Here is a 14489-nt window from a genome sequence, read left to right on the forward strand (position 1 = left end):
CATCCAATTACATTTTAAAAGTAACCAGGAAATACTCACGGTGTGGAACCCAGCTGAAAAGAAATACAACACCAGAGAATCGCAGTAGAAGTGATGTAACATCAGAGAATCTCAGAAAGAAACCTGGAAATTGATTACTTTTAAACTGAGTGTTAAAAATGGGCTAAAAACATTTTAAAACTTTTTTTTTTTAAGGGAGATAAATTAATGGGTGGGCAGGCAGATAGAGGGCAGAAGATTTGGATTTCCCCCCAGCCACAATTGCAGAGGAGGGGGGGGAAGGCAGACTCTTGCCACCATTTGGATCTCTGGAAAGCTCTGATTTCTCCCGAAGGAGATTGGAGAAGTCCAAACTGAAATGGGCTTCCTAAGTTAAGATTGGGAACGTCTCCCCTGAAATGGCTATATTGGTTCCTGACCCGACATTGCAGAGCCCTATGAGAGGGTGCCTTGGAAAACCCATCTCCTGTGGCCCAGGGACACTTGTCATCCCCCTCCCCTTATCCCTACATGCCTGAGTGAGATTTACCTGTTCCTTTGAGATTATATGGGGAGGATCTCCCATGGGTAATTTGCAGATACACACACACACACACACACACACACACACACACACACACACACACACACACTCACTCCACCTGCAAAATGCAGGTGGCAACCAGGAGTGTTTTGAACAAAGCTCTTGCCCAGTCTCTAAACCTAACTTTTGTGCCTCAGTTTGAACATTAGGAGGGTATTCCTTATTACAATTTCATTAACTGGATGCTTAATGCCATGTACCAGTTGTATACAGTTGACCAGCTAGTGCACTGCTTGGCTACCATGTTATACACCCAGTTTTGAATTATGCAGAGTTCACTGAGCCAGGTGATGGAATATGCTTCACAAGAAGCAAGAACATCTGGCATTTCATGTTCTCTCGTTTAAAACTATCTTTTAATTTACACTCGCTCCAGTCCCCTTTCTTCACTTACATGCTTTGAAATGGAAAACAGGTGTCCATGCCTTTGCTTATGGATATTTCTCTTTTGCAACAGGGCTGCAGGAATTGGCATTTTGGTTGTGGTTCTTGCAGTGTTACTGATCATTGGCTGCTGGTATTACAAAAGGCGCAGTGGTTATAAAAGCCTGCTGGTAAGGACAGCTAGCTTCCACATACATGTTTAAGGGTCACATTTATTACTACAGTACTTCCATTTGAAACCCCCTTGCTTTCAAGATTCAGCCACTGCTTAATTTCTAGCAAAAGACATTTTGGGCCTCAAGTCTGCCTGGGATCCAGTTCTCTGATCAGCAGTCCTTCCCTCTAATTTCTGAGGGGCACAGACACACTCTATAGTGACTTGGTGGGAGGAAAACACACTCCTCATCTGCTCAGGGAGCACTTCATGTTCATACCTCATATGTTAAGCCTGGATAAAGGCAACAGGAACCAGGACACTTTCCAGATTAGACCGTATCTCGGAAGTGTGCTTCCACACTTCCTGCATTGTGACACCACAGTCCCTACGCATACAGAGGAGTGCCATTCACACTTCCAATGCTTTGTTTTGAATCTAATCACTGCGATATAGGGCTAGGAAGTCATATATCCAGCGTAAGGAAGTTGCTGTTTTTTCAAGTTGTTAGTTTCCGCGAGACTGCTCCCCCTGCTGTTTACATTTTGAATGTGACTTACCTGAATGGAGGCATTTTGCTGCTGTTGAGCAGCTAGTCTGGAAAGTGCCCAGGGTTGAGTGCTGCCGCACATTAAAACCTGGTTTTCAGTTGCCTGCTTGCAAGGAGACTATGGGAGCAGGATAGTGTGTGAGGAGGCAGCTGGGTCTGGTTTTCCCTCTGACCTCTGGGGAAGGGTGCGCTCAGCTGCTGCTGCCCAGCTGCTGCCTCACATACAATCACGCGCCCCTCCTCCTGCTTAGGTTTTTGCAAGCGGGCAACTGAAAGCCAGATGTGCACACTGCTCTTAAAGATGGGTAGGAGACTTGTCCTACCCAGTTTATGATCACATGAACTGGCTGAGTGCAGTTCTGAAACAGACATTATAGATGGATGCATGTACAACCGGATTTACACCTCTCATGCAAAAATGCCCTTAGGCTTCACTCTCATTCTCCTAATTTTTCTCATGCTTGGGGATCTCTTCTCTTCCCTCTCCTCCCTTCTCTGTGTACTACAGAGCAAGAATTTTGGAGTGATCACTATGAGGACTTCAGAGGACAAAAGTACCTTGCTGGGTTCCAAATTACCCTTACAGGAGTACAACAGCAACTGTAACTATGTGGTAAGAATATTGTTTCTCTTTACATCTAGTTAACCTTTCCATGGGAACGCAAAGAACTTAGTTAAACTGAAAAGTGACTTCTAAAATGTTCATAATCCCTTTCCCCGAAGCAAGGGCGTAGCTATAATTGAGTGGATGGGTTCAAAAAACATGGGCCTCCCAGCTCCTGAGGGCCCTCCAGCTCCACCCCTCCCTATTTTCTTCATTACCTCCCTCAATCTGAGGGGCTTCCAGGGAGAGGGGTGAACAGGCCCCCTCTCTCCTTGCTATGCCTCTGCCCCCAAGTTCCTTCTTCAACCTCTCTCTCCCTAGCATTTTGACATAGGATGACATCTAGATAGTTAGTCACGACTAATCACTATTGAAATCAATGGGGCTAGTTATAACTAACGTAAGTCCCATTAGTGTCAATGGGACTTACTCTGGATGTTGCCCATACTCTACAAATTGCATCAAAATGATAGATGGATGAAGTGACAAACATGCCACCACTTTGCAGATCAACTGACAAGTCTAATGCACATTCACACCTTGTTCTAGCAGCAGAGCTGGGTTCTGCAGTCAGTGTAATGGAATTCAAATCTCAGCATACTGAATATTGTCGTGAATGAGTTTCTGTCTACAAATTCTCAGCCAGTTTATCTTTTTCACACCACTAAGCCTTCCTCATAAGTTTCTGATGACCTCTTGCTGGCAAAATACCAAAGCTTTATTTTCTATTCTACAGTAATTTTTCCTGGTCTGTCAGCTACTTCCAGCACTCTTGATGATTTCCCACAGTATTTCCATTATAATGCAGTGTTTTATTTATTTATTTAACATTTTAAATCCCTCTCTTCCTCCAAGGAGCCCAGAGTGGTGTACTACATACTTAAGTTTCTCCTCACAACAAACCTTTTCAATCAATCAATCAATCAATCAATCAATCAATCAATTTCTGTACCGCCCTTCCAAAAATGGCTCAGGTTGGTTTACACAGAGAAACAACAAATAAATAAGGTGGATCCCTGTCCCCAAAGGGCTCACAATCTAAAAAGACACATAAGATAGACACCAGCAACAGTCACTGGAAGTACTGTGCTGGGGGTACAAACCTTTTGAATTAGGTAGGTTAGGCTGTGAGAGGAGTGACTGGCCCAGTCACCCAGCAAGTATCATGGCTGAATGGGGATTTGAACTCGGGTCTTCCCAGTCCTAGTCCAGCACTCTAACCACTGTACCACGCGGTGGTTTCCTTCCCATCTGTGTTTTCGGATTTCCATCCAGATTCATCTCTTCTGGAGTTCCCCAAAGATTCTGTTCTTATGGCCAAACTAGCTATAGCATTCAGTGTGTCATTGCCTTGTTAGGAGTTTCTGTTTACTTAACAGTAGTGGCTGTGTAGGGGCCCAATCCAGACTGGGTCCACAGTGCAGAGAGAGCAGGTGCTGAACCCTTTGCTTCTGCACTGTTTTCTCCCCCCAAATCACCCAACGAAGCAATGATTTAACTATTAAGGTGCCATTCGCTTTACCTTCAAGGTTAAACTGGCACTGGGCGGGGGAGAAGAAGATGGCATGGAAATAAAAAAAATTAAACATCCCCTTCTTCCTCAGTCCTGATCCAGATTGTGCCTCTGCAATTTCAGAACGAAAATAAATCCCTAACTAGATGGTGATACATTTAACATCACATCGAGTTTGGCCCTTGTTGGGTCCCTCTAGCATGGCTCTGCTGCTGTTGTTAGACCTCTCCCATCAACAACAGCTGCAGCAGTGGCTGGGGATGACTGGAGCTGTAGTCCAACAGCTGAGCTGGAGAGTCTCAGGGGGGTCACCGTTGCTCAATGGCTTACATTTTTTCTCTTGGCAATCTCACCTGCTCATTCAGGCTTTACCTCGTGACCTGTTTCTACCATGATGTCCATTCTCAGGGCACTTGTAGTGAGGGAAGGCTTTGAGGGAGGGCTAGGCTTCACTCAGAGCAACAGCTGGGCGGGTGGGCCTTTCCTAAGGGATAAAGTTGTGCCTTGGAGTCAGTGTCGACTCCTGGCGCCCACAGAGCCCTGTGGTTGTCTTTGGTAGAATACAAGAGGGGTTTACCATTGCCTCCTCCCGCGCAGTATGAGATGATCCTTTTCAGCATCTTCCTATATCACTGCTGCCCGATAATAGGTGTTTCCTAATAATAATAATAATAATAATAATAATAGGCTATGAGCTTTAAATAATATTTGGCATGGCAGCTTAGGTAGTTATGCAGTTTCTTCATAGTTATGTGCAAATGATTAAGTTTTCTCTCGCTCATCTTTCCTTAACATAGGTGCCTGATGCTCCACCAGCCTATGACAAGATCTCTGCAACTCCATTGCCACCACCTTATGCACCATAAATCAGGACCAATTAAATCAGAATGGAAGTGCTTGCTAAGTCCTTGCTTAAATCCATGTATTTCTAGCAGTACCTTTAAAAAACAAACATGCATGGTGTTCTAAATGGCTCCAGAAAACATTGTCTCAATTTTTTTTTAGTTGCTCTCCTATTGCATGAGATGTCTGGGACGCCGATGCTGCAGCCTTTGTATCTTGACTGTAGTTGCCTGGAATCATTCCAGCATTATATACCACAAAGAGACATTTTATTCTATGAGTTCTACCAAGCACAATAAATACTATAAGGCAAAAAGCATGCTGCCTCAAACTCATGAGATTTTAAAAACCCACACAGATTCTATTGTCCTCTGGGTCTTTTTCAATGCAATGGGACCTTCTCTTTATTCAAGGCTTGCCTGTCATCAGATACTGGGGAAATGAACACCATCAGGCTCATGTGCTTCAGCGTCTTCACTCTTACTGTGGGCAATCCAGCTATCCTGGCAGAAGGCTCCTCCTGCACTGCTCTGCCAAGTCCAGAGTCAGGCAGGGTCCTACAAAAGCTGTACAGAATCGGAGGTGGGGGTGGTTTTAACCACACTGGGGCAATCCAAAGCACATTAGCTCATAAACAGTAGCTCATTTGACGCAAGGAAAAAGACATCAGGAGATCCCATCACAGATATCCTATGTCTAGCTTAGCCCTGAACATAGGTAATGAAACAATAGCCCTTTTCAGGTGCTGACAGAAGTGCACTTGCGAACCCTCCCCACTGCACTCCTTAGCTACCGTCCCAGCTCTCCATCCATGTTTGTCTACTACAGGGACAAACGTCGTACTTGGAGAGAGATCGTCCTCGTGACAGAGACACTGTGCACCCAGTGTTCCCAATCACTCCGGAGCGGAGTACAGGGGTGGTCTCTGTAGTAGACAAACACTGCATGTATGGAGAGCGGGGGTGGGTGTCGGACAACAGGACATCATTTAGGAGCATGTTGGTGCAGGGGGTGGGGCTTACCACTGAGCTCCTGTAACCATATGCAAAATACACAGTTCCATAATGCCTGAAAAGGCCTATAGTGTTCAAGCTTTGTGTGTGTTGTCCCGTATCATTATGTCCAAATCTGAATTAAGTGTCCTACCTGTTTATTTATTGTTCGATTTCTATACTGCCTTTCATAAAACCTATCCTAGGGTGGTTTACAAAAATACAATACAGTTCCATAAAATCACAGTGAAACATTAAAATCAGTTAAAACAATAAAAATCATAAAAACAATTCAAATTGGTTACATTTTGGGGTAGGGTCTGTTGTATGTGTTTGCCAACAGGGCAAACCTTTGTCATTATCTGCCTTTGACTGGTTTGTATTTTTAAAAAAACACACCACCACCTCCAGAGAGGCAAAATCTAGCACAACTGGGATTAAACTAATTTTGTGATCAGGTGGAAGGCATTAGTTAATTCATACCATGCACATGATAAAATAAATACTTGAGTAATTAAATCCCATAGGTGTTTCACTTTGCATACACCCTGATCACAGCAATTCTCCGGATCAGATTAACATATACAGTAATACTTAATACTGAAAAGGGAAAGAGATAACATGTTTTGTGTACATTTTACCACTAAATTGCACACACATCCATTTGGGGGTCTAAACCTGGACAGATGGCAGAAAGCAAGCAAGAATCTGAACCAGTATATTTTGCCCCAGCTATTCGTGTTTGTAGAGCTGGATCAAGGCAAAAAAATTACAATGCACTAACGACAGGCAGTGAAACTACTAGTGTAGCATGGCAAGACAAGAAGCATCAACTTGATTGTCTGTAGGGGACCCAAATGGGGGAATTGTTTGTCCTCAGCAACAAAACAGACAAATCCCACTGGCCACATGGCGCTACAATGCCATGTTCATACTGCACTAGATCTTTCCATGAAAGGAAAGAGAGTTGTACTCACAAAAGGGGTCCTTGCATGAACAGAACTCTACTTAAGTTCTACTTATGATGTAGTTTCCATGAGCGCAGCATAAATCTGGATCCAACCTACTGAGATTTCTAGATTTCCTAAGAATGTACAGAGAAAAAGTAAAAAAAAAAAAGGGGGGGGGGAGACTAAAGCAGCAGCAGAGAGAGAAAACACTGGAAGGCAAGGGTTTTCCCCAAAACACTTTCACTTCTCTCCCCCAAATGATAACTTTTACAACATCAATTAAATGCATGGGACGGTATGACAAGCTGGTGCAGTATTAGTTAATCCTTCTTTGGTGTTAGACATGCAGCTCTGTGGCAACTATAGTGAAGTTATCAGAATTCTGACCAGCAGATTTCTGTGATGTTAGCACATAGATCATGTCACTTTCACTCCTCCACAAAGGTTCTCCAGAGCTGGAAAAAAGATGGGAAGCATCTCTGGGTGTTTTGCCCATGACTCAGTGAGAGGAACATTTAGATCAAGGAGAGCCACATATGAATCTATTATATCTTCCACAACTTAGGTTCGAGTCCCACTTCTATAGGTGGGCTCTAAACCTCAGTTTTCCATCTGTAAAATGGGAACTTTTAAGGACTCCTATTTCAGAATATTAATATTCCTTAGAATGCTTCACTTTTAATATTGTTCAAGAAAACAACATTTCTTTAGTGCTAGAGTCATATATCATGATGTGACTCTCTTTGCTAACCTCAGTGTTACTAACACTTTAAAGCAAAGAAAACCTGGCCATTGCTCATTGCCTAGTATGGAGTCTGAAAAAACTTTTTAAAAAAACCAACCTAGATGGTGGGGAAAAACCGTTTAGCGGTAGTTAGTGTAGTTTAACTAGTGTAGTTTAAATAAACTCAGAGGCTATTCCCATGATCGCCCAAAAGCAGGCTAAGGGAGCCAGCCCACTTTTGGGTGATCGTGTGCTGCAATGGGAGCCGCGCAGGTCCCGGCAGCTAGCCACGTTAAATCCCCCTCCCCTTAAACGAGGTTAACGGAGTAATTGCTCCGTTAACCTTGTTTTTGTGCTCGTGTGTTGCTGTGGCACATGCGGTGGCAACGAGTAGACCCCCAACTGGGAGGCTGCAAGCAGCCTCCTGGGCTCGGGGATCTCTCCAGGATGCCTCGCGGGGGGCATCCTGGAACTTAGGGGGCCGTGTGGCCCCAGATCCCCACAGCCCCCACCAGCTCCGTGACTGAGCTGGCAGTCGTGTGGGTAGCCGATCTGGCTGCCCAGATATAAGCGGCAGCTTGTCTGCGTGGAGAGCAGGCTAAGCCCGCTCTCCACGCAGAACCCCATCAGGCGCTTCGCACGTGTCGTGTGAAGCGCCTCAGTCTGTTAAAACTTTGCTAAGAATAGTATATCCTGCAAATATAGATGCACAATTTCCTCCACTTGACAATAAGCATTAGCCAGCTGCTTGCTTATCCTCCCTCATACCATTCCAGATTTCAATAATTTCTCAAATGGGTCCAGCTCTCTAATTCTTCTGGCTCTCAACTACGGTAACTCATTCCATCCCACTGGTCATCTTGGCTAGAAAGGATTTGTTTTAGGGATTTGGCTTCTCTTTCCCTTGTAGGTATCGGGAATATTAAAAAAACGAAGTACTGATTATTTTATAAATCCCTTGATACTTTTGAACCATTGAAGAGATATTCATCAGATTTGGTAAATTTCTTTTTGGACAATGGAAGCTAACAGTAAAACATCAGCAGTTGTGATGGCCACAATTTTATATGCATTAGAGAAAAAAATAGACACAATGCAGGGAAAGAGCTGCAAGAACAAGCTGAAGTCTCAAAAATCACAACCTTAAGTACACTTACTCGAAAGTCAATCCCACCAATTTTAATGGAATGTATGTTTAAGTGTGCTTAGAATCAAAACCGTTTTTTGAAAACCCAAACATTTCTCAATGCACACACATGTATCATCCTTCTCTACAGTGACATTGATACAGTACTATCAAGGCAAAAATACAGCAACTTTGTTTTATTATTACATGTAGATTCTTCTGCATTATTGCTAAACAGTACACTTGTCCAAAATTACTAAAATACTTAAAAAACTATACATTATGTAAACAAAACATAAATAAGACAAGAGTAGTTCTTTTTACACATAGTTTAGTACAGACTGTGAGGGAGTCAGGGATATGTACAATTTTACACCATAGACTGCATTTTTACAATGCATAAATATGCCTTTTTATTTTTACAGAAACAAAAATGTTTGCAAAAGAAGTGTACTGTATTGTTTATGAACAAGATGGGGAAAGTATAAGTTGTGAGAAGACACATATCCCTGGAAAATGTGCTACTCGAGAATCAAACATTGCATTCTACAACATGTTTTAACCAATGGTCTTTTTCTTTTTCTTTTTTGACCACTTCATTAAACAACCTTTGAAAGCACAGGTCTGAAAAGAGGAGTTTTCTTGCCACTTTTTAAATAAGAAAAAAAAACAAAAAGCAGTTGCAATCTAAAATAAAGCAGTCTTTTAAAAAAACCAATGGCCATATGCACACAAACTCTGGGCACATAGAAACCATCTTGAATTTGAGCACAGAACAGTTCACAGTTATCCCAAGCTGGGTGTGTGATACAACAGTCATACCAATTTGTGAACCCACTCAAACCTATAGGTTTGCAAGGGCATGCAAAATAGTTTGGTTCTCTGCCTCGCAGCTGTTTTCTGCTCAGATGAAGACTGCTACTACATGGCTTGGGTTTATGTACATCAGCCACATGTGTGGTATGTTTTAAACAGTATAAGAAGTATTTTTAACAATTATAAATTAACTTCATACACAAAAGAATGCCCCAACATGTTAACGACTCAATACTTTAAATTCAAGATGCAGCTGTATCAGGTACACCTATGCTGGATTTCAGAAAATTAGGGAAGACCACAGCAGGATTCGTGGTTGTGGATACTATGTCAGGAGAAAAGGATGAAGGCAAATTGGAAGTTTTTGATGTTGGAGTATTTATAGCATTCAAAATAGCTCCTTCTGGGCTGACCATCAGTTTTTTGATAGATGTATCTAGTTGCAATACAGATGCACTGCTTTGCAGCTGTGAGTTAGTACTGTGAGTTGTAGAAACCAAAGATGTGTTAACTAGCGTGGAAGATGGGGTTTTTGCTACCAAAGATGTAGACAGTGTTGCAGACGGTGAAGTGCATGGTTTTGTAGCACTGTTTACTATCTGTGGTGTTGCATGTACAATAGGCAGAGTGTTTGCAGTTCCAAGGGAGTTCACAATTTTGGTGGAGCTTTTCAAAGGCTGTTTTGATGGCTGCCAACTTAATGTATTACTTGACACCTGTGCTGTCTTTTGGGGAGCAGCAGTAGTATGGGACATGCGCTGAAACCCATAGCCATTACTAACACTTAAAAGAGGACCAAGTTTTGGATTTGAAGAGATGAGAAGAACATGGCTGCCAGCTCCGAGACCTTGAGGTGGAACTATGAATCGAGTGCCACTGATCATGATCTGAGTTCCAGGTGCCAAAGGAGTGCAAGTGTTAATAATTATTTTGTGCTGAACACAAGACTCATTCAACTGCCCTCCCACATTACTCATCACAGATGGTGGTACTGGAACAGTAGGAGTGGTAGAAGCACTAGGAGCACAAGTGAAAGCAGGAGTTGGCTTCACCAAATTAGGAGGCATTGGCTGGCAAGGCAGGGGAACGAAGTTAGAAAAACTAATCACTTTACCTGCATTCGATGCATTAGGGGGAAATACAGTTTGAGGCTTTTGAGCACTTCCATTTGTTGGCACTGTAGTGGAAATTCCTGGGGACTGAAATTGGAGTAACGTGGACTGTTGCCCTTTTGAAAGTGGCATACCTTTTGCAGCACCTGGAGCTGCTGGCAACTGAGGAACCGTGTGTATCATTTTTGGGGTACCATTCACAGGTCCAGGCAAGGCAACTGTAACTGGCAACTGAAAAGCAGATGATAAACTTGGATGAGACACTGTGGGCTGAGTAGCTGAAATCAGAACAGACGAAGCAAGATGTCCAGTTTTCACAGTTGATATAGCCACAGTATTTCCAACAGTAGAGATACGTTGTCGAGCAGTTAAAACTGGTGCTACTTTTGTTGAATCATCAATTCCACCAGCCAAGACAGTAGGACGTGTTGCAGCAGTAGTTCCACTCAATGCTATAGAAGCAGAATCTAAACATGCATTCGTTGTTGTTACTGAAGACATAGTTGATGGTCTTGTTACAACAGTCTGACTTGCCAAACTTGAACATACTGGAACCAAACTACTGCTTGTTGACAACGGCAGAATGACACTCTGGTTAGGGTTCTCTTCTGCATCTTTGGATGCTGCAGACTGCATAATGTTAATTGATGGAACACTCTGAGCATTACCTGTGCTATTTATAATGGCCTGACCAATGTTAAGTCCAATTTTCACATCTTTTATCTGAGAAACTGTTGGTGATGTATTTACTTTTATCGATGCTCCCACAGTAGATGGAATGAGGACTAACTGAGGCTGCTCTGTGCTTTTAACACATGGTTTGCCCATGGAAGTGGGGAAGGTCTGTTTAAATGATTCTGCAGTTATACTGGTGTTTGACTGAATATTGGCAAGTGGAGTATTAATGAAAACCAGCTTCTGTGTGTTAATGCCAGTGGATGTTGGAGCAGGGATTAGGTTGACACCTGCAGTTCCACAGGCAGGAAGAAGGGATGGATTTGTGACCAACATAAGTTTTGGAATTTGAGCACCACTCATGACACTTCCGCTGGGTGTGGCTGTGGTTTCATGCTGCGTGGCAGGAAATTTTGTATTATTTATATCCATCTGTTGATTAATAAAAGGAGTCTGAGCGGTACCCATGGTACTCTGCCCAATATTTCCTGGAGAAATGCTCATCGTATTAGTAGAAGTATTTGGCAGTGCTGGCATGACAATGTTAGATGATGACAGAGATGACAAGAAGGTAGGTGAGGAAGCATGTACCGTTTTTTGCATTCCATGACCCACAGTACTGCTATTATGAGGCTGCCCATATGCAAGAGTCATGTTTTTCCCCATTACCTGATTCACACTAGCAGAAACAGTTGGAATGGAAGTAGAAGTTGTTGGAGGAGATTGGACAAGTGTTGGGAAATTAGGTATCGCTGTTGTTACAGATGGAAAGTTAGAGGTTGGCAATTGTGTGGATTTGGGCACTAAAAATGCCTGAAGTTGAGGGGCATATGTGAAAACAGAACTCGGCAGTAAGTTATTAGGGGAAACCTGCTCTGAATTGGCCTGCACCTTAACAATGCCTGTGTTCCCACCTCGCGTCCTAACAAGGATAGATTGTGAATCTCTGATACAGATTGTTTTCAGTTCTTGTTTAGGCTCACCAATATCACTGCTTGTTTGTGGGGATGCTAGTTTTGGGGAGGAGCTGCTGGTACAAGCAGAAACACTTTGGGGGAGTGTTGTTGTCAAAGTCTGAACTGCTGAGGAGACAGTGGCTGAAGCAACAGGAAAAGTCGCAGCTGAAACCATAGTCTTTGTTTTAGCAGTCTCGCTTTGGCTCATTTTCACCACTGATGCTAATACATTACCTGTGGGGGCTATAGAAGGCAAAGTTGGAAGTCTGTTCGTCGCATTAGCCGCTTGTGGCAAACATGTGGTATTCTTCTTAAAGTTTGTGCTGGGCAGAAATGCAGTAGCAGCATTTATAGTTGAGGTTGGAAAGGCAGGTGCTAAAGTAGTGTTGACAGAGGTTGGCTGCGGAAGAGAGATACAGTGCTGTTCAGTGGTCTTTTGCAGCAATGGCTGGATTTCTTTTGCCACACTTTTGTTTTCTCTGTGATGAATAAGGAAATTTTTAGGCAAAATAAGCACTTGTTGCATGGTTTTCTCTCCTGGCTTACCATCAACCACAGGCTGCATCTGAATCTTCACTGAATTGTTATGCAGGTCTATTGGCACACAGTGGCCACCTGGCATTTTGTACAACACTTGTAAAGGACTCTTTGAACCAGTCTGGCAGGGCAATACTGGTTTGATTGGGGAAGAACCCATAGTTGACATCATCAACTTTTCAGAAGCAGAAATGCTTCTACCTGCAGTGGGCGGCAGCTGGCTTGTTAAGGTCACTTTGTTCCCAATGTTCTTAGCAAGCAAGGCTTGGATGGGTTTGGTCCCTTTTACTAAGCCTGATATTGATGTTGCAGAGTTTGTTACGTCCATTGATTGGGAAGATGAGCATTCTATTTGTTTAAGTTTATTTAAGCAGCCATCAATTGACAGGTCATTCTCTATACCATGGACAGTGGTATCGCTTGTGCTTAATTTCAGCTTCTTCCTTGGTGAACACTCTTTTGTGCTATCATCTAAATAACTGTTTTGCTTGGACAGGCGTTTAACAGATTTAGGCAGTGTCTTCTGTATTTCTTTACACATCAATTCTTTTTTTAGTGGTCTGGCTTTTCCTGCAGCAAGATCCATTTCGGACAGTCTTATGTCTTCTAGGAAAAAAGGAGAAAAAGGAGTTGTTCCAAAGGAATTGAAAAGACAAACTTTTCTAAGTTATAATGAGTTTACTAGTTCTCTGAGAATAAGACAAAGAAAATCAACTTATTAGCAGGTTGTACTAGCAACCAAGTAAGTCTTCTGGTGAGATGATACTATTAATAATGATACTATTAATAATTTCTTCGACAATATGCTAAATGACACCATTTTGGAAAAAGTAAGTCAAACTATATTAAATTTGTTTTTCAAACATTTTCTAAAGAGGCATAAAACCTCATTAGGAAACCATTACAACCAAGACTAGGAGGGTTTATTAAGGTGTGGAACTGACACATATATATTAGAGAAACAAAATGTATGCAAAAGTTACACTGCTTTAATTGAAATAGAATAATCCTATGCAAATTTACTCAGAAGTGAGTCATACTATGTTCAATAGGGCTTAATTCTATTAAGTGTGCACAGGATTGTAACCTAAATAAACTAGAGAAACTGTTGGATTTTTATGTATAAGAAATGCATAACTCCTCCACAAGTTTTATACAAGTAAAAGGACTAAAGCTTCCCATGTTTTGGACTTACTAGTTTACTAGAATTCACATGAGAACTGCTACAATGTGTCTAAGCCAGGCCTGCACAACTCAAATGACCTGGCGGGCCGAAACCAACCATGACTTGGTTCATGGGGGCCGAGGTCAATTCCTAGGGTGCTGATTATTAGAGTAACAATATCAATCAATCAACCAATCAACTGAATTAAAGTGAAATGAATTTAAAATGAATTTAAAATGAATTTAATCAATATTTAACTTCTGATGTTCTGGCAGGCCAAGATTGATTTAAATTAATATGAAATAAGTTGAATTAAAATTCATTCTAATAATATAAATATTATACAATCTGTACAAAAAACATAATAAAATGCATTGTTCTTCCTTTCCACCTCTGCCAAATCATCACACAAAACATGGAACACTTTTAAGGAGAAAAAAAAATGAGAACCTCTTCTCATAATTTTGGAAAAGAATGGAGAAGGGGAAAGAAAGATGGAAAGGATGCAGCAGGAGGCTTGGCCTGAGAGAGAGAGAGAATGGAGCAGTCTTGGAGAGAGCGAGAGAGAGAGATAATGGAGCAGTTGGAGAGAGCGAGAGAGAATGGAGCAGTCTTGGTGGGTGGGTGAGAGAGTGAGCATGGAGCAGTCTTGGTGGGAGAGAGAGAGAAAGAGAATGGAGCAGTCTTGGTGGGGGAGAGAGAGAGAGAGAGAGAGAGAGAGGCGCAGTCTTGGTGGGGGAGAGAGAGAGAGAGAGAGAGGCGCAGTCTTGGTGGGGGAGAGAGAGAGAGAGAGAGAGGCGCAGTC

The 14489-nt window shown here is 42.4% G+C and overlaps 2 protein-coding genes across 18 annotated transcripts in view; one reads left to right on the plus strand and one right to left on the minus strand.

The window, feature by feature from the left end:
- MLANA (melan-A) overlaps positions 1 to 4950 on the plus strand; it is a 50553-nt gene extending 45603 nt beyond the window's left edge. For all 15 annotated transcript variants that reach the window (XM_053298550.1, XM_053298547.1, XM_053298553.1 and 12 more), the window contains 3 exons: positions 1041 to 1137; positions 2180 to 2284; positions 4586 to 4950. In XM_053298550.1, coding sequence (XP_053154525.1) covers positions 1041 to 1137; positions 2180 to 2284; positions 4586 to 4654 — 271 coding nt within the window. In that variant the 3' untranslated portion in view covers positions 4655 to 4950. The remainder of the gene's footprint in view (positions 1 to 1040; positions 1138 to 2179; positions 2285 to 4585) is intronic.
- Positions 4951 to 8605: 3655 nt separating this feature from the next.
- The window catches only part of KIAA2026 (KIAA2026 ortholog), a 71086-nt gene continuing 65202 nt past the window's right edge, over positions 8606 to 14489 (minus strand). For 2 of the 3 annotated variants that reach the window (XM_053297219.1, XM_053297221.1), the window contains one exon: positions 8606 to 13125. In XM_053297219.1, coding sequence (XP_053153194.1) covers positions 9482 to 13125 — 3644 coding nt within the window. In that variant the 3' untranslated portion in view covers positions 8606 to 9481. The remainder of the gene's footprint in view (positions 13126 to 14489) is intronic. The other variant, XM_053297220.1, reaches the window with a different exon arrangement.

The sequence above is a fragment of the Hemicordylus capensis genome, chromosome 2, assembly GCF_027244095.1.
Source record: "Hemicordylus capensis ecotype Gifberg chromosome 2, rHemCap1.1.pri, whole genome shotgun sequence".
Lineage (NCBI taxonomy): Eukaryota > Metazoa > Chordata > Lepidosauria > Squamata > Cordylidae > Hemicordylus > Hemicordylus capensis.